Consider the following 26,106-nt stretch of genomic DNA (forward strand, 5'->3'; position numbering starts at 1 on the left):
TTACCTAACATTTGACTAAAGTTAGCTAAAAGCTAGTTTTCAGTAGTTTTCAGACAAATGCAAATGTCTACATATTGCGACAGACTTCCTTTCGTGTAGCTTAGTGACATCAAATTAATGCGCAGTAGCATTAGCTTGCATGTAGCAATGTTAGCATTAAGGCACACACATGAAACTAAGGCTGGCTATGGCGGTGTTCTGGCAAGTTGTGCTACCTTATCAAAATGTTCTACCGTAGCACATATTTACAGGTATACCTGTAAACAAAACCTCTACGTAGGATATTCTGATAGGCTAAAACTCATCAAAAATACTACCATAGATATGAAACGAGTAGGCCGTCATCAGGGGGCAGTAGTGTTGTATGACTGATTTGCATACTGTGGTGTGTCATGGTACTTTGGTATGAAGACCGGTCATCCGCACCTATAGCAGAGTTGGACCAGAGGGGCGCTGCAGAGGCGGGACTGACCATGATAAAAATTATATTTTTACAGTTTAGAAAGATGTTTTCACATTTTAAGCAAGGCTGGTATAGTTTATTACTCAGCAGTGCATTTAAGCTGATTTAAGTCTTAGGGTGTAGTTACTCTTTAAGGAGGCTGCCAGTCTAATGTTGTCAATTCAGATAGATAGATAGATAGATAGATTACTTTATTAATCCCAGAGGGAAATTCTTCTATTGCGGCAGTACAAAGCACAGTAAAGAGCATAATAAGAGCAAAATGAACAGGAGCAAAGTATTGCTGTACACTATTTACAGATATATAAAAAGAAAGTAGAGATAATTAATAGAATAAAATATACTAAGTAATTGCATGACTACTATGCAGAAGACAATGCTGTCATGCCTGTCCCTCCAGTGAATGAACTACTGGCTATGTACTGTAGAAATAAATGTTAACAGTTGTACAGTTTACCTTTAACATTTATGGATGAATAAACAAAGTGACAGTGCAAAGTGCAATATTAGTGGACAAATAAACAAAGTGACAGTGCAGTATGAGATTGAGGACAAAATGTATCGGGTTTTGAACATTTTTATCTACCACAGGGTGCAATAGAGGTGATTTTTCGAAAACCCTATTCATTCTGGCCATAGAGAAATCAAGCTTAGACCCAGAGTTCCTAATATGGACATAAGCGCATGGCGCCGACTACAAAATGACACAGGACTACAGTGGTCAGAGAGACAGGGTTTCATACGTCACAAACCTAAGGAACCAATCCCGTCCACTGACGGTTCGGGATTTCCATATCATTAGCATAATAATAAGGTGGAAGGGGTGTATCCGAGTCCGGTGTGGCTTGTGTGGTATTTTTTTTAAACGATGGCAGAGACATGTTTTGTATTCGGATGCAAAGTTAAAGGAGAAAATGTGAGCCTTCATATGTTGCCAAAGGATCTGAAAATCAGAGAAAAATGGGTGCAGTTTATTTGGAAAAATCGGATTGTCCCAGCCAAACTTCCAGAGAAAACTCGGGTTTGCAGTAGCCATTTTCCAGAGGACTGTTTTGTAAATTTTACTCAAAAACAGATGGGGTTTGCCACTAAACTCATATTGAGGCTGGACGCTGTTCCATCCATTTGTGCTGGGGACACAGCGAGTACGAGCCAACCGGTAAGTTTATTTTCTCGTGTTTTATCCGTTAACTGTACAGTAAATCTACGAAGCTGAAGTCATCTTATTTGTGAGCTTGTTGTTCGGATTTTCCCGTTCCACCTTAAATGGTACAGCAGTTACAGGAAAATTCGAACAAGGCGGCTTGAGGCGCCAGAATGTAACTGCTGCACCATTTAGGGTGGAACGGAAAATTCGAACAAAAAGCTGGCGGATCAGAAGCTGACTTCAGCCTCGTATAAAAGCTGCAACGTGCTAGATAATGTTAGATAACGTTAGCCTTAGAAAATGCATGAAGAAAGTTGGGGCAAACGTTACTTTAAAAGTGTGTCAGATAGCTAAGCTTGCTGAATTAGATGATGGCTTTATTCATTGCGATAATTCTGTCAGGAAAATTCATGGCTTTGGGGTCATGAAGAAGGCATGTCATGATAAAGGCCGTCCTCGTGAGCAGCTAGTATAGCGTTAGCTAATTCAAGTGCTCATAGGAGGAGGAGAAAGCTGCTTCTTTCTGACAGAAAGCCCTGAAGGCAAACTTCTATCTGCATATTCATAGATCCGCGCATAGTGGATGAAGGCAAAGGTGTAGAGTTATATCTAAACAACTTTTAAGGCATTAGGGTTTTTTTCCGTGGAGAATAACTTCAAAATATGTAATTGTGATTAACTGAGATGTTTTTAGGGATTTTATCGATGCCTGGAGAGGGTCTTTAAAATGTTCTTTCAATATTACTTTAAAACATTATTAGAACTTGTAGGTAACGTTAACCAAAGTTGTGGGAACGTTCCCTGCTGTCTGGGTTGCAACTTTTATTTATCACTGTATTTTGTACTTTTTTTCTTTGTATGGTAGCTACATTTAACCTTTGTTCTCCCTTTTTACTTTAAACAACATTGCATTTTACTTATTTACTTCATCGCTTGTGTGCTTGTCACGTTATTATGTACTTGTTGTATATAAATAAAAGATTATTATATTTAAACATCCCGGCAAACTATTTAATCTCCGGTCGTGATCTGGGGCTTTTATTCTGGAGGCCCAGAACGATAACCGTTTCTGTTTTCACAGACCGAAGATGCGACAAACCAAACTGTGACAGATTGACAACAGCTATCCGAGGCGAGTGTACATACCTTGCTAGGGCTCGTTAGAGCCTCATTAACACCCACCTTTGTCCCGGGACTGTAACGTGTTAGACGCAATCTTAGTTTTATGTAGCTTTATGTAGGTGTCTAGCGACATCGTTAGGTAGCTAGCTGCAGGGGTAAAAGCCTTTGTTCCGACTAGCGGCTCGACAGCTAACGTTGTAGAAAGCGAATTTAAAAGGGAAAATAAACTGGGCGAGTTATAGATGTGATCTGTCGATCACCGTCTGCGTCGCCCGTTAACGTTCTCAGGTTTTCGTAGTCAAGTACGTTAACGTTAGCTGACCAGCTACCATAGTTACCGCAACACGACGGATTTGTGTTAGCTAGCTTAGCAGCGTTACCTCCTCGGCGCTGGTGTGTTGCTGTAACGTTAGCTGGTGTTACTATGTCGAATGCGATCTTGTTGTTAAGCTAGTTAACTTTGTCCTCGTCCCTTGTAGGTTGCAATGGAGCAGTGTGAGCCACCACGCTTTGCTGAGTCGACGCGGGACCCTGAGGAGAGGCGTGAGGATGGAGATGAAGTCAGGGGTAAGAGTTTAACGACCACCGACAGCTACGACTGTCGTATCTGTGGCTATAAAGCAGCTGACGTTGGCTCGCTTAGCCATCATCTCCACTCTGTCCACCCTGTTACCTCGCTGCCCGGCCCGAGCTCACTAAAGGGGGAGAAACGTAGAAGGAAAGAGGAGGAGGCGGAAGATGATGCTGCTGCTGAGGATGATGTTGCAGCTGCACAGGCTCCTGATGTGGACGGAGAGCAAAGCCCAGAGAGACAGAAGAGCCCTCCTGTGGAAAACGTAAGTGTTTTTTATTTTTGTTTTTGTGCTGCAGCGTTGGTCTGTGGGTCAGTATAAGATGGCATCCTGCTCAGCTCTATACTGCTGTCATGTAGGCCTCTGTGTATTGTGTAAATTTTCAGGTAAATGTACAGAGAATGGGCTCCTACTCATGTTGTGGTTACAACTCATCCATGGACCTGCTTGAGTGCACTATTATTACATGAATATAATGGATTAATTCAGTGTTTTTTGCTCCACTGTAATCACAGCTGTAAGTTTGGACCATGTGTGCACTGTACAGCTAGGAAATCTGTAATTTAACAGGCCAGACCCAATCTCACTGCATTCATTTCCTATATGACAAAGCAGACGGCTTTAAGATTATGGCTGTAAGTCATTATATATGGCTCATGTGGTTAGTATATGTATTGTGTGAATTTTCTAGTTAGATAGATATTGATAGATAGATAGATAGATAGATAGATAGATATTGATATATTTTCCAGTAGTTAGGTGGCAGCTTTTGTGTTTTGTTTTTCTTTAGTTGCTTAAATAGTCAAATATTGGTTCCTGTTCTAGATTTAAATCTCTGAAATACCAAAGCAGGCCAGTTTCAGAGGTTTTAATGCAGCCCAAAATCTGACTGGATTACATCTAGCAAAGTAGTACTGGAGGTAGGCCGAGGTTTGCAAATAAGCATTTAATTGCAGTTATCTTCTGCAGTGCTTAATCATTTCATCACTTGACACACTTCCATATCTGACGTTTCCACTACTCCCCACAGCCTGAGCTTTCTGAGGGATCCACGTCTTCCTTACCCAAGGACTCAGAGGAAAGCAGCAGAAGTACCTGCATTGTGGAGAACCAGGTACCAGAAGTGGAGCAAATGGAGACTGCGAAAAATGCACCAGCCGACAAGGCCAGCCAAAGTCCAGTTCCTGCCTCCGTTTTGCCTCGGAGGAAGGCCTCATGCTCTTCAGGGTCTAGCAAAGGAAACCAAAGTGAGAGCACTGCATCTTCCGGCACGTCCAGCCTCAACCGGACGCACTTAGTGTGTCTGCCACTGGTGTCTGAGGGGCTGAAGCTGGTGTGGGTGCGCTCTGAGCAGACTCATGAGCTTGATGCTGTTTCTGAGCTTGTAGAGGCTTTTAATGCCTTTCCGTATCCCACAGAGCAGGAGGCTAATGCTTTGGCACGCCGCTGCTCCCTGCCTGCTGAACGGGTCAAAGTGTGGTTCATGATGCAGCGAGTTCGCTATGGAATCAGCTGGGGTGACGATGACATCCGTGAGACACGACGCAAATTGCACCGCCAAATTCAGCGTGGGGAGGAGTGTGAGGAAGAAAAGGAAGATGCTTTACCTCATGATTTAGTGCATGAGAGGAAGCCAGCTGAGGAGCTGCAGCAAGGCTTTAAGCAGGCACCTGTAGGGGATGGCTATACGGGACAAATGCATCACACGCCCAACCACGGTAGCATTTTATCCCAGCATGATTCGCTTGACTACAACGGCACTGCTGCCATTCCTCAGTACACAAATGGTTTAGAACAGTTTGGTCCACACACAGCAGAAGCTCAGTCTGCTTTTGAACATTCATCCCTGCACAAAGTTCACCCTCAGTCCAACATGGATCTGAAGCACATACCTCCTATCGAACCTGAAACCCAAAGTCCTAGTGCTTATAGTTATCCACCACAACTCGACGGCAATATCCATCACAGTAGCACAGCGCAGTACCAGTCCCCAGCAGACCCACACACACCGCCCAAACCAGAACCAACTCGTGCCCCTACAGCACAGCTGCGGAAGAAGTCCAAAGCTCAGCTGATGGTGCTCCGCCGCAGTTTTGTCCATAGGAACTGGCCCTCAGAGGCTGAGGTTCAGCGTCTTCAGCGTGTCACTGGACTTGGCCGCCATGAGATTCGGAAGTGGTTTGCTGACAGCCGCTATCAGCTTCGCAGGAGCGGTCGGTCCTGGCTGTCAGAGGATGGTAGACGCTCACAACGGGGTAGATATAGAAAAAAATTGGATGACGATGTGTTTCCAAGTGGTGGCATGTATGAGGACGGTGAGCCAATTGGCCCAGAGGGCTTTGAGATTGAGTTAGATGTGGACAAGGAAGATGAGCAGGACACCCTGATGGAAGGAGTTAGTAGTTCAGATGTGAGAAAAGAGGGAGAGATGGACCTAGAGCCTGGGGACGGTCACACGTCTATTAAACGGGAACGTAAGGAGATCTCCATAGCCCCTTCCCCATCTACTTCGTCCTCTTCTCCGTCTCCTTCCTTTATCCAAGGTCGGGTCCTTAGCCTCGGCCCTGAGCCCAACCTCCGGAAGAAGACGCAGCAGCAGCTGGATGTGCTGAGGCAGAGCTTTCTGCGTTGCCAGTGGCCCACCAGTGATGACTACACCGTCTTGCAGCGGAAGACAGGCCTAACGCGGACAGAAATTGTGCAGTGGTTTGGAGACACGCGCTACCATGTCAAACACAACAACATGCGCTGGATGAGCCCAGAGGATAGGGAACGCATTATCGCTGGCATCACTAAGCAGCAGAAGAGAGGCGGTAGGAGCGCCAGGAGCAAGTCCTGGCTAGAGGGTGCAGATTCTAGCTTTGGCATTGAGGAGCCTAAACCCAGTAATGGGACAGCAGGGGGTGAAGTGATGACATGGGATAACTTATATGAGGAAAGTCCTTCAGCACTGCCTGGGGGTGAACTTTGATTCTGGAGTAATTGTAAAGTTACATGTAATGTTAGAGAGCATTTAGAATAGAGGAAAAGTAGAGTCTGGACTCTACATGGCTGCCAAGTACTGTATATCAAATTTTTGTTTTGTTTTGTTTTTAAAGAAAAGGTTTTTCTGGTCTCTGTCTTTGCCCAAGTTGTATCACCACTGATGCATTGATATAATACAGTGCCTCGTCAGAATCTTTAATACAAAATTTATTTATTTTATTTTGCCAATCTGAGCAATTTTTGCCTAAGTTGAAAATATTTATGATAACACTAAATAAGCAAAGAAAGATGCTGAGAGTAATTTGCATACCACAGGTACTGGGTGAATCTACTGTCAGCTTTTATGTGTAGCATTTCGGTGTCTGCCTTCTGTAAGTTCTCATCCTCCGTGGAATCATTCAGCAAATTATTAGTGTCCATAGAAATTGTTTTCATGTGGGTCTTTTTTATGTACTTCGTATTTTCTTCTTTTTATTTAGATGAAAGTTGGAATTGAGTTGTAGATCTTTCAAAACATTGAATCATTGCTTTTAACAGAACAGTCAATCAGTGGACAGAAAATATTTATTAACCATTATGTTAAATGGTTTTAACATAATTATTTAATGTGTTAAAAGATCAGATTGTATTACATCATTTGCTTACATTTTAAATATTGCTCATTTCAATTGAGTCATAATATTTTGTTTTTAGACCATAGGACCATAATCCAACAGAAAAGCTTGAATGATACATTTTATATTCTATGCATTTGATTGATATCACGGGGTTGACTAGAGAATTCCTTTTTCACTTGTGAAGATTTTTGTACCTATTTCTAGAAAATGTTTCCCCTTGGTTAAAATGACATTTTAACTCAATAAACTGGTCTTAAAAGTATTGTTTTTTTCCCCCAATTTTGGTGCAAATACATAAAGCAGGTAATCATGATTCATATTCATTGTTTATGTTTATATTGTCACATAGGACAACCGTGGACATCAATTAAGCTTTTTGCTGGTCTACCTGTCGCTCTCAATGACAAGTTACCATTGCCTGTTTCTGTAGTCGTAGACATTGATCACCAGCTCAGGTCCTGGAGATCTACATTCCTGCAGAGTCTAGATCCAACCTCAGTCTGCCACAGCTGTCCAGCTACTTAAATTCTTGATTGTACTTGATGGGCTTGATCAGTTAGATTAGTGTTGGGTAAGGAAGGAGGACAGTAGGTTGAAACTAAATTCTGCAGGAAAGTAGATTTCCAGAAGGAGGGTTGGTGACCTGGCTAGTACCACTACTATACATATCTGGCTGTACCTGGTAGTTTAATACAGAATGAAGAACACCGATGGTGGGATGTTTAAGATCAGTTGCATTCACAAAGGAAAATCAGTCAATGTTCTGAACAAAGTTGAAGTCAGTTCCAGTATTCTGTCTGAATGTCCTGATCACCATGCTGCACTTGCAGAAGGTCTGCTCCCTGAATGATTCGCCGAATCACAGTGGCTGATGTGAGCAACATGTGACCTGCTGCTTGGAGTACAGTGGAGACCATCCTGAGGACTTCCCTGTGATGGAGAAATAAGATGGGAACATGAGACATGCTGCTGGCACAGTGTTTGAATAAATATATCTGACATGCAAGTAGAGTCATCTGGTCAGTTGAGCATTAAAACAGTGTAAGAGAAATCTTGTATCAAGTTAAAATACAAAAACTCTTACATGGGTCACAGTGTATAGTCTGAAATAGCTGAAATCCCTGCCTTAACACTGCTATTATGATGCTTTTGTAGCTACATCGCATGTAAATGGACTGAATTCAACCTACACGCAGCAACAGAACAGCAACTGGGGAAGTTGAAAATCAGTGTCATGTGTACCTATTCCCCATAAGGATGTACAAAGAATTCATGTCTACACCGATTTTCAAAATGTAAGAATAATTATGAACAACGTTTACAGGCAAATCGAGATTTCCGGTTCCTCTCACCTGAGCACTTTTTTGGGTCCCAGGCATTTGAAATCTGCGCTGATGGAGTACAGACCCTGGAATGTGGCCTTCACACTCAGAGAGCCAAACACATCCTTTGGGTTCAAGCGGTAAAGGTCAAAGGTCACTCGAGCAATGTCACGACCAGTGCGGGGTTTGCTGTCAGCTGGTTTGGAGCCGCTTCTCTGGCCTAACTGTCAATGATAAGCATGTTTAAGCTTGGAAACAACAGGCAACTGACCATAATAATATACAGCTGTATGCAAAAGTCTTAACACCCCTGGTCAAATGACATTTTGTTCATTTTCTACATGTGAAAATAACATCCTCTATAGGGAACAAACTTAAATATGCCATTTTCCTACAAGCTATAGTGCACATTATTTATTTGCTGAGTTCTACATAATGGAAAAAATGATTGTGGCAAATACTTTTGCAAAGGCCTCGTTATATGTAAGTAATCATGCATTAGAGGATGTGTTAACTTATTTTCACTTAGAAAATCAACAATACATGTATTTTGACCAGGGGCACCCAAACATTTGAGCACTACTGTATCTGAGATATTTTATGTAATGAGTATATTATGAAATGTTTTTAAAACACACATACAAAACATGCACTCATTGGTTTCTTTTATATCATGAAAATATTCCAACTTTCTATTTACTTTGAGAAGTTATGGTATTAGTTTCAAATTGAAAATAAATAATATGATTATGTGAATATGTCCTCAGCAAGTAACACACTGTTATTGTAAGAGAATTAAGTTTAATACGTTATTTTGCTACAGCACTAAAATATTTCAAAAATGTATTTTTCCTTCCAGAAGTAACACAGAGTGGACGTACTATGTGAAATAGTAAGTTCATTCACAGCAGAGATCATCCACACGGACTCAGTATTCACTAATAAACAGATGCATACAGCCATACGTACAGGATGGGGTCTCCAGGCCTGCTTTGGCTCCAAGGCCATGAGAACTGCATTGTCTGGCAGAGCCATGAGGAACTCGTCTGAGTCCACTTCAGTGCCGTCTTCCTCACACACTAGAGACAGCAGGGTGGGAATCAGCAGAGTGTGGGCTGCCTGACAAACATATACACAATGCATAAGAACACTGAACAACATAGACCTATGCAGATTTGAGTTGAGCTGCTTCTTAATTGTTTATCTCTGCCTTACAAGTAATGAGACATTTCAAACTGACTGCAAAGTTGACTGACTGAGAAAGTCCTGCCCCAGTTATTTACTGTTGCTGCGTCTGTCAAACTTTCAGCTGAGACTACTTGGTAGCATCTGTACACTAGGCCTGTCACAATTGTTACATGATCGCCTAATTGCAATTATTTAAGATGATTTCGGATATTTAAGCAATGATTTCCCAGAGTCAGTATTTGTTGCAATATAACAACAAACACTGTTTGATCTAAAGGAAAATAAATGTAAATAAAGCAATAAATGCATTCATTGAGACTTCATGGGACTTATGTAAACAAAAAAGTTATAGCTTCTAATACGCTTTAACGTTTGGAGGGCAGCACGAGAAATGTTTGTTTATTTGTTAGTTATGCTAATATTTTTTCGTACATGCTAGCAGAATGAAAGGTGGTTTTGATAATAGTTATATATAATGTAGGGTTGCTTAAATCTACACATAATTCTGTGTAACTATAGACATTTGTGGGAGTGTGCAAAGTATTGATTTGACAGTACAAAGTAAATACAGTTAGCAAGTAAGATGGCTAATCAGTGAATGTGGCCTTTTTAGGCTATACCTTAATAGTTGCATACATCAAGCAAGAAAAGTAAATCAATAATTGCAGTCGTTTATATGACAATCGTCAGCTAAAATTTCATGATTGTGACACCTACCGTACACACTTGTGTTAAAAAAGTAAAAGGATCTGTAGCGGGAGTACATGGAAACAATGTTTACATTAATCAAACCAAGGAAATAGTTTAGTTGCTCCACATTACAGCGGTAGGTTTCATGTCTAAAAAGAGGAAGGGTTTAGAGATAGAATCTGCCCCTTTCAGATGAGCTAATGCTAAAGCTAACACTGGAGCTAGTCAGAGCAATGTTAGATTCTGAGGAGGACTTGTCTTTTACTCGAGGTCTTTCGGCAAACTTTGATGAAACACATACAAAGAATGGCATGTGTGTGCAGAAGAATCATATTTTTACAAATGGTCAATTTCTTTCATAATAAAATTTGTTCTTCAGATGTTTTACTTAGAAGTAAACAAAACAGAGGAAACGACACATTTAAGTTAACATTTTATTTTTTCCAATATGTAAAACTAAATAGAACTAAATCTAAAACTAAAACCTGTACAGACATTAATAGAAATTGTGCTGTATTTATACGTTTCCTCTCTGTAGAGGATGTGCTAACTTATTTTCACTTAGAAAATCAAAAAAACATCATTTTACCAGGGATATCCAAACTTTTGCATTCGTTTTTTATCAGTTGGTCACTCACTCACCCTCTGTTTGAGCTCCTTTAGGGTGGCGGCAGTGACTCCCTTTCGAACTTCTCTGTTCCATGAACACACTCTGAAAGGCCTCTGAGCAGGAGACCACACACGTCGAGACACTGACCTTAAATAAGGGTCAAAAGAATAAAAGAGATATCAGTAATTATTATATAATGGAGAGCCTTGGTTAATTACTGGTCAAACTCAGATGAAATTAGAACAAAGCATGTTGTGTGTGGCTTAGTGATCTAATCAGCACTCGTGTTTTATACAGTTTGGGCTGGTTCAGAAAATTTAGGTTAATTTAGCTTAAGCCTAAAAAAAAGTTTTCATTTACCATGACCAAAGTCCTTTACATACAAGGGCTGCATCAGCAGTTAATTAATACATTGAAACTTGAATCTTGAACTTTGAAATAAATAAATTAGAAAAAAAAAATAACAACAGAGCTCAGATCAATTGCTAATTTAGAAAAATATTTTTCCTCCAGAATTTGCAAGATAATTAAGCAGCAAAGCTTACTAATCTGTAGAACACATCTTACTGTACAAGAGACAATAATATAACAGCCATTAAAGAGTAGTTGCTCTCTATATTAAAGCAACGTATTTACACTAAATACATCTGAAGGTCTGTGTTATCATCAAACTTACTTAATCAGTGAGGATGTTGCATCCATTCTGGTGATCTCAGTTGTCCTATACTATTTTGCCTCTGTATACGTTTAGTTTTAATCCTTAGATGTGCTTCTCTAAGTCCTAGTAAAAGACGAAGAGCTGATTCTGTTGTAGCTGACTAAATGAGTTGTTTAGGCTGCCCTAAGGTCTGTTCTGCTTTTGTGGACTTCGACCTGAGCTGAATGATTCAGCCGGAGATGTCATGGGGCAAGGTCCGGTACTTGATAGTGCGCTGAGGGTGTGGGGTTTAAAAACATAAACTGCAAATAAACATACAGTGAAAAAAAATCTGAGCGTGTTGACTGAAACAGACTGGAATCACCAGCTTCCACTGATGACTTTAATTTTGAAAAACATGAATGGCTCGGTTTTACATCTTTTGTCAAAGCTCACTTCTAAAGAACATCAAGGATCGGTGGATTAAACCCCCCTGTTTATTACACACACAAAAACTCAATTCATGCAGCATATCGATTTTTTTACAAGCAGGAATCCCTGACTTTTCCTGACTTCCCCTGACTTGATGTTCCCACTTTCTGGAATCTTTTAGCCGCCGCATTTCAAAATCCGGACTTGCGAGCTCGGAGTGCGCACGGCTCTCAGCGGCGCGCTGTGCACTTGGAGTGCGGAAGTACAGACAAGACTCCTCCCCTGTACCGGAAACAGTTCAAGAGATTTGGCGCGACGCGAGAAGAAAGCTTACCGAGAGAGTTTTGAGGGTTTTTAAATGTTAACTCGCTCTGTTTTTGTTTAAAACGCGGGTATTCATCATTTAACTGGTATAACACGTATAATAAGTAACGTATCGTTTAAAACAGTTGTCATATGCCTTATTTGTATTTCATTCAACTTATTTAGCTTTAGTTAGGGCATTAATGTGATTGGCTAAGTTGGATAACTGAAACTGGAACTCAGTTAATGTAAACTTCGCGTTGTTGATAAATATTTTCATTGGGAGCGCAGAACAATCCAACAATGAAGACCTCAGGAAAAGCTGAAACTAACGGTGAGCGGACATTTTCCAGTTCAGCAAATGGATAGTTAGCTATATTTTAGAGTTCAGCTAAATTGTGAACTTGAATTTATTTTTGAATGTATGTTCTTGTAGGTCATGTATGGTTAGTTGGTTCTTAAATCGTTAGTAACCTGGTCTGGCTATTTAAATGTGTGTATTTGCTGTATGTGGTAGTGCAGTGTTTCCTAACCCTGGCCCTGCAGGTCCACTGCCCAGCGCGTTTGAGCGCCTTAGTGCCCGCTCTGTCACCCACACACATCAGCTGAGTAACAGGCTGTTAATGAGCTCATTATGTAGATCATGTGTGTCGAGAGCAGGGAGAACACTAAACAGTGCAGGGCAGATTTTAGTCAGGACAAGAGTTAGGAAACACCGTGTTAAAGGGGGATTCCCTTGATTTCTTCATCATTTAGTCATTAAATGTAAACAAAGTCATTTATAGCGATATTATGGAAACTTTAGAGTCAGAATTGTTGACGGAAGTGGGATAGGAACTTTCTTCATTTCCAAAGTGTTTAATGCCCCTAAAAGCCTGGGACATTTTTTTAGAATAGTTTCAAGAGAGAATTTTAGCCTGAACACATTTTTATGCATTCATGGTGGAGAAGTTCTTGCAGGCAAAATACCCAAAGCAAAATCTTTTTATTTTTTATTTTATTTTTCCAAATTTGCCACGGTTTTATAAGCATTAAGCTACATAAAAAAGTGGTAGGAGATGTAGACACGTGTAGGTTTATTGGTAATTTGGATAGTAAATAAAATGGCTATATTTGTGTTGTAGACGTCATGATGATGCCTGGTTCCTATCACCACCACTGTACAGAAATCTGACTGGCTGTGTCTTTGTACAGTGCACCATTTTACACCAAAACTTTCTGAATGTCTTTGTTTACATATCAACCGTTAAATTATGAAGGAATTTTGAGAAATCTGTGAAATTTTATCCTACCCCTTTTAACAGATATGAGGTAGTGTCTTCTGAGTGAGATTTCTTGGTTACTAGAAAATGTAAGCCAAGGATACAAGAGAGTACCTTGGGAACAGGTTACAGTATCAAACAGGAACAGTCTTGATTTCTGACTGAACAAGCTAACAGCTAACAACTAACTGAGATGGAAAGACCCAATGAATAGTCACTTTGTGGAACTCTTTCAAATCCTGTTTCTTCTTCCAATCAATCAATCAGATGAGCGTTTACCAGTTGCTTCCCTTCGTCTTCTGGCCCCACCCCTGAGACTCGTCTCCGCCGCAGTGTGGAAGGTGATGCAGCAGCGTGATGTGATGCATTATGGAAAGCTGGAGGAATTTGTGACCTCAGTTTCAGAGACTGTACCTGGGTTGCTAAGTTACAGACATCAGGCCAAGCTCACTGTGGGTCTGCAGGCACGGGTGAGTTTGTACTTATGGGTGTAACAATACACATGTTTTCAGGCTCAATTTGATTTTTGATTCTGAGATCTGAAAAAAGAATGTCTACTCCATAAAATAGTGTGCTACACTGATTGGCTCAGCTCAGATAAATAAATGAGGTCAGATGAAACAGCCATCAAACAAAACAGGACCAAATATTGCAACCTGTAGATAGCCCAGCTACAAGAGTGTGGGTGTCTATAACAGAACCCCTCCCCTTCCACTTTGCTCTCATAGGAGTCACCCAGATGCCTAGTTTTGAATATTTAGTGTTTTCCACAAAAGACTGTCAATGAGTGTCAATGAATGTTTGTTTTTCAGTATTATGCTAAATTTATTACACCCTTAAATGGGAATTCCACAGTATCCATTCATCACTGAGAGGTACATAGTTTTTTTTTCTGATTTTACCATCATAAACATTATAAATAAAAGCTCAGAAGACACGCGTATGTTTACTGGTTGTTTTGTTTACATCCCAACAACTGAATTATGCTAAAATTTTTCTTATGTGTCTTGATTTTAGTGTAAGTTAAGAGTCAGACCTTTCAGGCCAATCCTTGATAAGATCCAGAGTTAAGAATCATGTTTTTTTCCAGTTGTTCCTGCAGTATTTAAAAGGATCAGAGAAATGGCTCGCATCTTAGATGTTTTCCTAGCTGATCCTGGATCAACTTCGCATGTCCCAGTCTCCTGACCCTGAGCTCATTCTCCCTCAGCTGGAAAGACTGCACCCTCCCACCCTATCCAAAGGGAAAGTGAGTGGCCTTTATTCTATCAATTTTCCTCTTACTTTCACGTTTATTTTTTGATGTGCTGAACAGCTAATAACATTTTGTTTTCTGTATTTTGTGTTTCCTTTTAGAGAAAGGACCAAAAAGTCGAAATGGCTGTGAAGAACTTCCACACCCTTGTCCACACTCTGCTCAAGTCCCCAGCATTGAGGAGGCAGTTCTTCCAGGTGAGAAAGGTTGACATGGTGCTTCTCTGAATGTCTATTAGTAAAGTTAATAATGCTATTACATACTTTAAAAGATACTTCTCCTTCTCTTATATACATCCATATACACATAAAGTATTTTTTTCTCTAATTTAACTTCAGGAGGAGTTTGACTCTCAGTATGGACCACAGTACGACTCTGCCCTCGAAAAGCTGCTGTGGGAGTTTCTGACCAGACTGGACCAGCTGCTTCCAGTCCCAGATCTTGCCCAGGTCTTTGTTTTTCTTTTCAATCTGCTATTATGTGCCATTTGTTGACTGTATAACATCATTTCTAAATCTTAAACCAAATGTCATATTCAGAATGTAAGTAGTCGTTATTGTGATGCTGCAGTGAACTTAAGTTATAAAAACATTATTTAAAGGGCTGATTTGCAAACATTTTTCTTAAAAGTTTTCAAGCACCAGTTTTTGGCATTTATAAGGTTTCATGGTTGTCAATGACACACAAAAAACTCTGTGTCTTGACTGCAAATTTTTCAGGGTTTCCACTGGAGGTGGCCAGTAAGGATACTTGAAGATATTTTCATGATACACCATACTATTTTGCATTGACACTGATAAAAAGTGCTGTTTGTGGTCCAGTGCTGCATTAAATGACAACTTTATCATTGTATTGCCCACCTCTAGTTCCGACACATTCAGGAAATCTAGAAAATCATAGACAACTGTTCTAGTCTTAGAAAATACCTGGAAAACTGATAAAAGTCTTGGAAATATTTGCGAAGTTAAAAGTTGGGCCAATAGGCCACAAAGATGTTAGCATATGTTTAGCTGGTAATGCCCAGTTTGACTGTTCATTCATACTTACTATAATTTGAAATGCTGCAGTGTCACATTGACAGATATGAGGACGCCGTGTTGGAACGCCTGGTAGAGTGAGGCTACATTAACACACGCCAGCTTCTTGCAGCATGTAACGTTTGTTCCTAATATTTTAGATTGGGATCCACAATGATATCAGCATCAGCAGATAATTGCTTACATAAAACATATCAGCATAGGACAGATGTTTAGTTTTGACTGACATTTCAAACTGATATTTGATGATGTGTCTCCAGAGGAGCATAATATTTAGGTAGCACTGGGCTACAATGCTAACATTCTGCAATTGTATCAAATTTGCTGCATTGGTTAATCTTTAGAAATGAATGTCATACTAATCCAAGTATATTTTTGGATATTTATGTATCGGAATCCTTAGATATGTTGATATGTTCATATATATGAAGGTGTCATTAGAGGTTGTTTTGTTAAGGATGTTTGCATTTTAAGATTACTATTCATGAGTAAAAGCTTTTGCGTATATTAGTCAGAAATTGTTCTGAAAAATTATTTTTCTAAAAGTGTGGAACCCTGTTTTTTGTTGACCCATTAAACATTTAAAGTGTGAAAAGCCTTATAGAAGAGCCTCTGAGTAGTTTTTATGCTGACATTGGACCAGCTTCCTCTAATGAGCCAGTTGTTAAGAAGTACATGAGAAACAGAGGTCATCTCAGATCACCATTAAAAGGCCTTGTCACATGTCCCTGTTCTAATTGTACAATGTGTACTGTACAGTCTGGTACTTGTACTTTTGTGCATTTACACATGCATTCATGTGCTCTCCAGTTAATATCAAAGTATGTTTGTTTCTCGTTTATCCAAAAAGAATTGAAGACCACACAGAATGTATACTTAACCTTAAAGTCCCAGGATTATTATATAAGTCTTATTATTCAGAAACTATGTGGACTACAATGCAAACAGAGTTAATCTTAGGTTACAGATCCTAAGATACGCGGGTCCTGGCCACAAAGAACCCCCTGATTGAACCTAGCTGGTGACTGTGTGTGTTTGTGTTTCAGACTGTGTCATGGCTTAGTGCTGCCCCAGCTGTGCTGGAAGAGTGTGCACGCTCTGCAACTCAGCCACAGCTCCTCCGGACTCTGCTGCAGCATGAGAAATGTCTCGGACACTTGGACTCAGCGGGTCAGCATAGTAACAATGTGAATGATTTGAATATCGAAAACATTGATTCAGATTGATGTTTTGGTAATGCTGACTTGCTGATTACTCATCCTGTTTATGCTTGCATTTCTCTCTTTCACCCCAGCATCTATTCCTTCCTCCACTGGGGACTCTATCCTATCCTCCCTTTCCCTCCCTCCTTCTGGCAGGGTGCGGCACACAAACCGATCAGGATCAGCTCCTGTGCCGAACCTTGCCTTGAGTCCCGCTACATCGACAGAGAAGTCCAGTAGCAGGCAAAGTAGCAGAACAGTGTCGCAAATCGCACCTGTGATTGGGACAATATCCGGTAAAGAGCTCACTCAGAGGACTTTAGGAAGAGACAGTGAAAATGAACTGATAAACAAAGACGCTTCCAGTTACACAAGGACAAAATTAAGGTCATGTCCAGCAAGCGAGATTTTGGAGAACGTTCCAGAGGAGGAACACTTTGTTGGGAATATGCTGGTTACTGTAGTCAGTCAAACACCTACAAGCAGTGAAGCGGAAGACACTGATGAAGCTCAACTGCGACCAGTGAGAAGAAGCGCCCAGAGGAGAAGTAGTAGTACAAGAGCACTGGAGCAGGACAGGAAGATTAAAGAAGAAAGGCTTGAAGATGACAGCAAGACATGCTCAGGAACTGCGCAGGACATCGTATCCCATGAAGGCAAGCATCTGCCTGCTGTCCTTGCCTCCTGTATGAAGCGTCAACTTAGAGTCGTCATCCCAAGACTGGATATCAGAGATGTTACTCAACTTGTGTCACTGAACAGCATGAACACCATGGCTACCACAGCCAGTGAGGAACAGATTACAAAATCCCCTAAGTCAGTCATTCACAGAGCACGCATGCACAGTGAGAAATGCTGACTCTGTGAACCGAAAGAGGAAACTCGATTGCACATGGACCCCTGAAAAGAGCCTGAGTGGCACAACTGATAAGCAGTGAGGGAAACTCTTTTGCATGTGTATAGAGAAACTCAGTGCATGAGTATGTTATCTCTACATGGTATGAGTATTGCCTGTTTGAGATGAGAATAAATACATGACTGATATCTGATGTGGTCAATAAAGTCTTTTTAGCCCAAGGAGCTACTGAACAATCATAGTAATAATAATAATCTCTTTCCGTCTAGAGTCTGTGCTGGGTCACCCTGTATTCCCACAGTCATGCTTGCAAGGATGGATAGTTCAGGTAACTATGATCAGATAAAACCCCCATTTAGGGGATTAAGGCCCAATCCCAGTTCTTAATTTTACCCCTACCCCTTGTTTCTAAGTGTCACCTTGCCCCTAAGAACTGAGATACAAGGGGTAGTGGTTGAAATCTTTCTCTACGAAATGGGACAAATAAAAAAGCCTCAAATAAAAAAAGAACAGTACGTAATTAACAAGCTGCTAGCAGCGCTCTGTAGGCAACCCCGCCAGTTGCTGCAGTTCAGCAACCTCGCTTCTGGCCTTCAGTTAAATTTAGGGCACCATATGCGTTCAAAGAGGTGGAATGTGACAATTATTTATTGTCACCCCCCCTCTAATTCTTTGGTAATGTGAAGCTGAAGTCAGCTATTCGCCAGCTTCTCGTTCAGAGTTTCCTTTTCTACCTTAAATAGAGCAGCAGTTACATTCGGACAGATCAGGCATCAGTAATGCTGGACTATTTAAGGTGTTATGGGAAATACCCAGACATCAGCAAACTATTAGTGAATTTTTATGCTTGTTATGAAAAAAAGTACCATACTACATTGATTTGACAATGAACTAAGAGAACACAATGGATATTGTAATTTTTTAATAGAGAAATTACTCACATTTGTGAGCTTTTTTTTTGGTCGCTTGCGTAGCCATCTTGCCCATTTTTGTTTTTGTTTTTTTTTGGTGAATGCTCCTTCCTTACCTTGCAGCATTTTCCATTTTAGTCCTCATTCAACATGCTAGTCATTTGTTAAAGTCACATTTTAAGTTAGTTTTATCTAAAATTATAAAAAGAAACCCCTGGTACGTTTTAAAGCATAGTGTGAATTGGGGCTATTTATCTTGGCAGTAAGTGTGCTTAGGACTGTGAAACCAGTATAGCATTAGAATAAATACAGTAAAAACTAACAAGGTTTTTTTTTTTATTACTGATATCTTGGTTAGAAGAACAGTGTTTTGATTCCTGACTTCTTGCTGCACTCCAAAAACTTCACTGTTAAATTCCATAAGCAGCACCTGATTTATTTTAAGGAAGTACTAATTAGCTGTAAATACTGGACTTCTTTGAGAAGAGCTTTGGAAATGGTTAAGCTAATACACTCACACACATCAAAGCACAGTGGTGTGTGTGTGTGTGTATGTGTGTGTGTGTGTGTGTGTGTGTGTGTGTTTCTACTGTTGATGAGTCTACCTTTTTCCAGAAAAGGCCTCTCCTGTAAATGAATCCACTGATGACATCGTTGTTGATTCAGAAGATGAAGCCACTGAGAATGTGAAAGGCAGAGTAAGTCTGTACATTTAAATAAACAATACATATTAGTATAACAATAAAGAAGCTAATTTCATGATGCCAATGATGACGTGTTGTATTTGGGCAGCTGTTTTCAACTCGATACTGCAAGACCAAGAACAACACTTATGTTCCCACTTTACACGAGTTCTGGACACCTGTTTTCTTTCGTCGGGACCTTGTGTCTCCAGGAAATGGGTACAGATGATATTTATTTAAATAGATGTTTTGCTACTGCCAAACAACTGTGCTACCACTGATGTAGCATTTTTTTCTATGTTTTGTTGATGAGTAACTGTTTAGCACTCTTTTAAACTATTGCATAAATATACTATATGTTTCCCTTTTCCTAAGTAGTTATTATGGAGTCAGATATCAGTATCTGTGTTTATGTCAGTATCAGTATTTATAACAAGATGCTGTGCATTAAAGGGGAATTCCATTGTTTTTTCTGTACAATTCAATCATTGAGATGCAAAAAAAGCTATTCAGTGTTTTGATGTGAAAGTGTGTGAAAATTACTTAGATTTCTGAATAGTGGTGGTGATAGAAATTAGGGGTCATAGTGTCTATTACACAAATATAGCCATTCGATTTGTGTGAAGTAGCTTTTAAGGCTTTGGGTTATTGGTTTCTATCACTATTTATATGAACAGTTCTGACTCGGTCGGTATTTCACATGAAAACATTCAGAATAACTTTGTTTCTGCATTTACCATTTCATTTATTTTGACTTGATTCATTTCCCTGAATTTCCCCTTTAATACCTTCTAGGACATAGGAAAAATATGTCTTAATGCAACAGTAAACACGTGTGCATGCTGTTTCATTTAGTTTATTTGTATATTTTAATTATTTTATTTTAGAAATCATGTCACAAACTACCTATATAAACATATTATTTTAATAAATATGCCTGAATAAACATAAACTGCATCTAATCACAGAGCACTTTTCATTTTACATTTAATAGCAAACAAACAAAGATGTGAAAATGTTCAGTTTATTGTAATTTTATATTGTGTGAATATCAAATCTGATGTCTGAATTTCTCATCTGTAGGTTATGTTGTATGATTATATAATATTGTATGATTGTAAATGAGTGTTTTCTGGCTATTTCAAACATGCACACACCCACACAAACTACAGTCTGCAATTCATGCCCCCCGTCACAGTAATAGTCTCTCCAGTGATGAAGGAGGCCTCGTCTGAACACAGGAACGCGATCACTTCCCCAATGTCCTCTGGCTTCCCCAGCCTACAGTTCACCAGATATTACAAATCATTCATGTCACAGTTCCTCAATGCAGTATTACAGACAGTTAAATCAATGGATGTCAGTAACACTATCCCCCTTTATTTCGAGATGTTTTTTTTAACAAACAAATAATGTTCCATGTTCTTGACTTCATCAGACATTACTACTCAGGAATGGCGAGTCAAGTGTGAGTGTTCTCTTTGGCTAGTCAATAATCAACTGCATAACTTTTTGTGTTGACTGTCAATGCGCCAAGTCTAATCTAATGTCAAACAAAGTAAAATACAAATACCTTTTTATGGACATCTGCTTCAGCAACTCGTTTGTCAAATCTTCACTCTGCCATAACTGAAACATCAAAGGAGTTGAGTAAAAACCCTTATGAATTTATATAGGCACTCGGCTCAAAATGAAAAATGTAACCATTGCTTCATTGGCTGTAAACATGCCTACTCGCCTCCTACAGTGATGCCACAGTAGTCTCTAGAGTGAGATTTTCCATTTTAAAGTCTTAAAAAAACCTTCTGAAGATGTATCTTGAAGGTGGGAGGAACATTTGAAAAACTATAACTGCTTTGGGGCAAATACATAAAGGTGGGCTGTTTGAATATTTTTTTATCTACTAGCTAAATAATGCAGAAGGAAGCCAGCAGATAGCTCATTTACTGCTAGGAAGATTAATATCACATCTGTATTTATTAACCGCTACACACCAATGTTGTATGACATATTTGTGTAATGCATACATGATATTGTAGTGAAAGAACATTGCCACATAATACTACAGAACATCAACATGTGTTTAATGCTAGTTGGAGGCTGGAATGCCCCTTTACAGTTCCTAATTTAGGGGACTGTAGGATAGAACAACACACAAAAAACCCTCCACAACATATGGTAGGTGATCAATATTCAAGCTTCAGAAAGAAAATGATAAAAATACAGTAACCAAAATGGAGGAGAGAAATACAAAGGGAAATGATCCTTACAGCAGTGCTGAACCGTGTCTTGATGATTCCTGGAGCCACACAGTTGATTCTGACGTTGCTCTGGGCGAGGTCAGGGGCGAGCGCTCGGGTTAGACCCAAAAGAGCCGTCTTACTCACGCTGTACGGACCCAGACCCTAACAACATGCAAAGGCCATGAGGTCAGCTCAGAACATGCACTATGTGGACAAAAGTATTGGGACACCTACACATTACATCTACAGGAGCTTTTATGACATCCCATTCTAAAGCCATAGGCATTAATATGGAGTTGGTGCCCCTTTGCAGCTCTAACAGCTTCCACTCTTCTGGGAAGTTTTCTGTAAGATTTTGGAGTGTGTCTGTGGGAATTTTTGCCCAATTATCAAGAAGAGCATATGTGAGGTTAGGCACTGATGTTGGACGAGAGGGCCTGGCTTGTAGTCTCCGTTCTAGTTCATCCCAAAGGTGTTTGATGGGGTTGAGGTCAGGGCTCTGTGAGGGCCAGTCAAGTTCTTCCATACCAAACTTACTAAGTGCTTGGTGATGTAAGGCTTTCATGCAGCTGCTCGATCATGAAAACCCATGCCATGAAGCTCCCGACGCAGTTTTTGTGCAGATGTTAATGTCAGAGGAGGTTTAGAACCCTACAGTTACTGAGTCAGCAGAGTGTTGGTGACTTTTATACACCATGTGTTTCAGCACTCGCCCAACCAAGCCCTGTAACTTTACGTAGTCTGACACTTCATGGTTCCTAAATGCTTCCACTTTTCAATAGTACCACTCACAGTTGATGGTGGAATATCTACGAGGGACGAAATTTTGCAAACTGACTTGCTGCCACAGTGTCATCCTATTACACTACCATGAATTCAGTGAGTACTTTAGAATGATCCATTCTTTCACAAATGTTTGTAAGGGCAGACTGCATGGCTAGCTGTTTGAATTCAATGATTTAGAGGTGTGAAGCAAAACTTTTGCCCATACAGTGTACATTCTAGAGTACATGGTGAGTGCTTACTGGATGAAAACTGTTCATGTTCATTCTGTCAATGTTATTGTTATATGGTCATTTTTGTTCTTTGGAATGCAGAATTTTACATGATATGACTGCTTACCTGCATTGGCTGGTATCCAGCTACTGAGGACACCAACACCACTGAGCCACCTCTGAAAAGGAGAATGGTTAACATTATCGTGGTCAGAAACAAATTTCTAAAAGAAGCTTTTACTCTTCTAGTCTTGCTTTATTCTCTCACCCTCTTTTCTCCATGTGAGGCACTACTTGTTTGGTCAGAAGGAATGCTGCTGTCACATTGACGTGTAATATCTGAGGAACACAACCACAAGAACAAAACTAAGTATGTGATAGAAGTGTAAATATGTTCAACAGCAAACTATAGGCAGGCATCTATAAACAGTGAGGACCCAGAACATTGAGTAGTGATGGATCTGGTAGGTTTTTCTCAGCATTGCTCTTTAAAGAGATGAACAGTCTATTTATATATATATATATATATATATATATATATATATATATATATATATATATATAATTATTGTTATTTTGCTATACTATTCAAATGTAATAACATAATTACATATTTTATCACCAGTAAGTAACACAATAAATTACATTTACAATTAATATACATTCTGTATTGTCAGGTTTTACTCTTTTTTTTGTTTTGATTTATGCAAAAACATGCCACAAATAAACTTGCATCAACTTTAAATATTAACAACATATCTCCTACTTGCAGAAACAAATGTGGTACCAGCTCAAAGTTAAGAATCCATACAATCTTTACTTCTTTCGATGAGTAAGAAATAAATAATATTGAATTGCACTATGCTTTTTGCATCTTCTAAGGGTATACATGTGTGTGTTTATATATATATATATATATATATATATATATATATATATATATATATGCATATATATATACACACACACACAATTGTTATTTATTGACAAAGTCATGTGCATATTATCGCTGTCAAAGCAAAACTTGGTATCTCCAAAAAGTAACTTTACAGGAGAAGGAAAAACATTTTTACCTTGCAATGTAAGTATATATATAAATATATATAAAGTTTTTAATCTAATCCATTTTGAACCATTTTTATGCATCCATTCATCATGCAATTTTGATACAGTGTGGATGGAATTTGCCATTTTCTCATTTTCTACAAAACAACCAAAGAGGAGATACAAGGTTTTGTTTCAACAGCATGATACCTTGTTCCAGACTTCTTCTGTAGATTCTAAGATGGTTCCAAAGAAAGGGTTCACTGCTGCATTAGAGACCAGAATATCAATACCCCCACATTGCTCCAGAGTCTAAGGAGAAAATGACATAACAGAAATCTCCAAAACACACACAGCGATCATTTTCCTACGTATTTATTTAGGGAAAAGGGACTAAGAGCTTACCATGCTGATCAGATTCTCTCTGTCCTCACTGTTTCCCACATTACAGCAGGTGCCAGTCACCTGGATATTTTCACTGCGCAACAGTGACACAGCCTTGTCCACGTTGGCTTGCCGACGACTGCTTACGACAACATGAGCTCCTCTCTTCCCAAGTGACTGTGCAGTAGCCAAGCCAATCCTGAAAATCAGGTTATTACACTATATTTTGACAACCTCATATTTTACACTGTGCCTGTGACAATGGCTAGAAATTATGTCTGCTGTTGTTACTTAATCTTGACAATCGCAATGGCCAAAATTGCAGGAACTACAAAAGAAACATCAGAGGAAGATTTGGTACCCATCTGTGGATGCAGTAACTATGGCAACTTTTCCAGCCAGGCTACCCTGGGACATCATTCTTCTACCGGCAACTGCGTTAGTCAAAAGGCACTTGGTGACTGCCCTCAACATTACCTTATTATGAGAGAAAAGAGAAAATGTTATAATATCATATTACAATAACCATTAAAACCCATAATGACAGCTGTTTGGAAGTAGCTGGAGAGCAGCAAATTTTTCATCTAACAGAATCACAGAAATATTGCCATATAGCCTAAAATCTGAAACTACAAATTAGCTTTCCTTACACAAGTGATTTTTTCAGAAAGAACTGAAAAAGTAAGGGCTACTTCAGCGGTCTATAGATTCTTAACAATCGATCAGATTTCTTTCTAGCTGACACCTGCCATGGTGACCTTAGGCTCATGTGCAGCTGCTCCAGAGAAACCCATTCTATTGTTGATGCTTTTCTATGGAGGTTACACAAACTGTGTGTGTGCAATTAATTTTCTGTGTCAGCAATGGGTACATCTTGGAGGAATTTCACAGATTTTTTCAATTTCTGGTTAATTCAATTGCTGTGCTGTAAACAGTCATTAAGAGTAGTTTGATGTGAAATGGTGCACTGTACTGAAACTCACCGACTTGGATTTCTTCACAGTGCTGGGATCAGTGTTTACGATGCAGATATAGACGTTTTATTTACAATGCAAAATACAAAGTGCATCTGAACGTTAGTTGTGTATGTAATGATGATAATGGTAAAATAGTTTTCTTTGGGTACTGTTTTGCTCTATAACACTCTGCATGCATCTCTCCACCACGAACTGATTTAAATGTTTTACACCCAAACTTTCTCTCTTAACTATCATAAAACAGTGTCTCAGACAACAGGAAGCATATCTGTAACAATTGTTTTATAATTTTCAGCAAAGTAGCTTTTAGAGGCACTAAATGCTTCTGACGTCTGCTTTAGTAAATTTGGAGCATTTGACATAAAAAAACACTCTGAACAGTCTGAAAGACTTTATTTGACCATGAAGTAGCTGAATTCACTAATAGAAAGGGCGTCTTGATACATTTGGACAAATAGCTAATATACAAAAAAGATCAATGAAGTGTCGTTTAAGGACTACCAGTATCATTTTATACAGAACACTAAAAACGGTAGTAGTCTAGACCGCATAGTGGGTGACAGGTTATCGGGGTTAAAGGTTGCATATAAAGTTTGTATTCCTCCTACAACGTCACTAGTACTGTCCAAACAAACAGTAGAGTGTATCGTGTATTTTTGCTCTGGTAGCTGGTAAATAGTTTTGCAGATTTTTTACCAAAGCGGATAAGTTAATGCAGAGGATTTGTTGTTGGATTTAACTAAAGCCTTATCGTGTAATTCGCAGGTAAATATAAAACGTTAGACGCAAAAGCAACCAGTCAACGGTAACATTAATTCTGTGACAAATATTTCAGTTAAAACTTAGAGATGAGCTGTGAGTTTTACCTCTGTGTCTGTAGCAGGGTCAGCGTTACTGGACTGACTGTTCTTCAGCACTCCGCCTCCTCTCACACAGCCATGATCGCGGATGTTGTTCTGTGTAAGTGACAGCTGATTGGCTGCAGCTCGCTTCGCCCATTTCTGATTGGTTACTGTCGCCATCCGCACTGTTCATTTGTCAAAATTTAAACAAAAAAATATATTTTTGAAGTTTTAAGTCTTTATTTTCTTAAGTTATGAGAACGTCACTAACAGCTCGAAAATAGTTTTAGCACTACTGTTTTAACCTTTCTTTAGCAAAGGTGACTT

At 39.5% G+C, this 26,106-nt stretch overlaps 4 protein-coding genes across 5 annotated transcripts; 2 read left to right on the forward strand and 2 right to left on the reverse strand.

Moving 5' to 3' along the window:
• Positions 1–1,047: 1,047 nt before the first annotated feature.
• On the forward strand, positions 1,048–7,168 carry homezb (homeobox and leucine zipper encoding b). 2 transcript variants are annotated; one of them, XM_036597665.1, is made up of 3 exons: positions 1,048–1,622; positions 3,212–3,568; positions 4,335–7,168. In XM_036597665.1, the coding sequence occupies exons 1-3, from the start codon at positions 1,332–1,334 to the stop codon at positions 6,273–6,275; spliced, it is 2,589 nt and encodes an 862-aa protein (XP_036453558.1). In that variant the 5' UTR covers positions 1,048–1,331; the 3' UTR covers positions 6,276–7,168. The 2 variants fall into 2 exon arrangements, with proteins under 2 accessions (XP_036453558.1, XP_036453559.1); XM_036597666.1 differs by lacking the exon at positions 1,048–1,622 and adding an exon at positions 2,692–2,742.
• Positions 6,840–11,594, reverse strand: cideb (cell death inducing DFFA like effector b). Its single transcript, XM_036597668.1, has 5 exons — positions 11,393–11,594; positions 10,749–10,863; positions 9,198–9,347; positions 8,259–8,452; positions 6,840–7,836 (listed from the first exon to the last, which is right to left on the reverse strand). The coding sequence occupies exons 1-5, from the start codon at positions 11,416–11,418 to the stop codon at positions 7,686–7,688; spliced, it is 636 nt and encodes a 211-aa protein (XP_036453561.1). The 5' UTR covers positions 11,419–11,594; the 3' UTR covers positions 6,840–7,685.
• Positions 11,595–12,137: 543 nt separating this feature from the next.
• Positions 12,138–20,055, forward strand: tinf2 (TERF1 (TRF1)-interacting nuclear factor 2). The gene is given in 11 exon segments (XM_036597669.1): positions 12,138–12,422; positions 13,618–13,820; positions 14,501–14,599; positions 14,707–14,802; positions 14,944–15,054; positions 16,689–16,812; positions 16,937–17,691; positions 17,693–17,778; positions 17,970–18,028; positions 19,227–19,309; positions 19,404–20,055. Coding segments are annotated over 11 exon segments (1,767 nt in total). The 5' UTR covers positions 12,138–12,391; the 3' UTR covers positions 19,524–20,055.
• Positions 20,056–20,144: 89 nt separating this feature from the next.
• Positions 20,145–25,885, reverse strand: dhrs4 (dehydrogenase/reductase (SDR family) member 4). The gene is made up of 9 exons (XM_036597667.1): positions 25,804–25,885; positions 24,322–24,437; positions 23,982–24,159; positions 23,787–23,888; positions 22,801–22,871; positions 22,660–22,711; positions 21,565–21,699; positions 20,868–20,923; positions 20,145–20,575 (listed from the first exon to the last, which is right to left on the reverse strand). Exons 2-9 carry the CDS (start codon positions 24,432–24,434, stop codon positions 20,461–20,463), a joined length of 822 nt encoding a protein of 273 aa, XP_036453560.1. The 5' UTR covers positions 24,435–24,437; positions 25,804–25,885; the 3' UTR covers positions 20,145–20,460.
• Between the last annotated feature and the right edge of the window lie 221 nt (positions 25,886–26,106).

This window comes from Colossoma macropomum, unplaced genomic scaffold (assembly GCF_904425465.1).
Source record: "Colossoma macropomum unplaced genomic scaffold, Colossoma_macropomum, whole genome shotgun sequence".
NCBI lineage: Eukaryota > Metazoa > Chordata > Actinopteri > Characiformes > Serrasalmidae > Colossoma > Colossoma macropomum.

What these genes read in the sequence shown, in the direction of transcription:
- homezb (XM_036597665.1), top strand. Translation starts at nt 1,332, where the DNA reads ATGGCAGAGACATGTTTTGTATTCGGATGCAAAGTTAAAGGAGAAAAT. An exon ending in CAGCGAGTACGAGCCAACCG is followed by an intron (nt 1,623 to 3,211) that starts GTAAGTTTATTT and finishes CGTCCCTTGTAG; the next exon opens with GTTGCAATGGAGCAGTGTGA. An exon ending in AGAGCCCTCCTGTGGAAAAC is followed by an intron (nt 3,569 to 4,334) that starts GTAAGTGTTTTT and finishes TACTCCCCACAG; the next exon opens with CCTGAGCTTTCTGAGGGATC.
- cideb (XM_036597668.1), bottom strand. Translation starts at nt 11,418, where the DNA reads ATGGATGCAACATCCTCACTGATTAA. An exon ending in TAAAGGAGCTCAAACAGAGG is followed by an intron (nt 9,348 to 10,748) that starts GTGAGTGAGTGA and finishes TATGTTTGTCAG; the next exon opens with GCAGCCCACACTCTGCTGAT. An exon ending in AGGCCTGGAGACCCCATCCT is followed by an intron (nt 8,453 to 9,197) that starts GTACGTATGGCT and finishes TATCATTGACAG; the next exon opens with TTAGGCCAGAGAAGCGGCTC.
- dhrs4 (XM_036597667.1), bottom strand. Translation starts at nt 24,434, where the DNA reads ATGTTGAGGGCAGTCACCAAGTGCCTTTTGACTAACGCAGTTGCCGGT. An exon ending in CCTCACATGGAGAAAAGAGG is followed by an intron (nt 22,712 to 22,800) that starts GTGAGAGAATAA and finishes TCTCCTTTTCAG; the next exon opens with AGGTGGCTCAGTGGTGTTGG. An exon ending in CTGGATACCAGCCAATGCAG is followed by an intron (nt 21,700 to 22,659) that starts GTAAGCAGTCAT and finishes GCATGTTGTTAG; the next exon opens with GGTCTGGGTCCGTACAGCGT.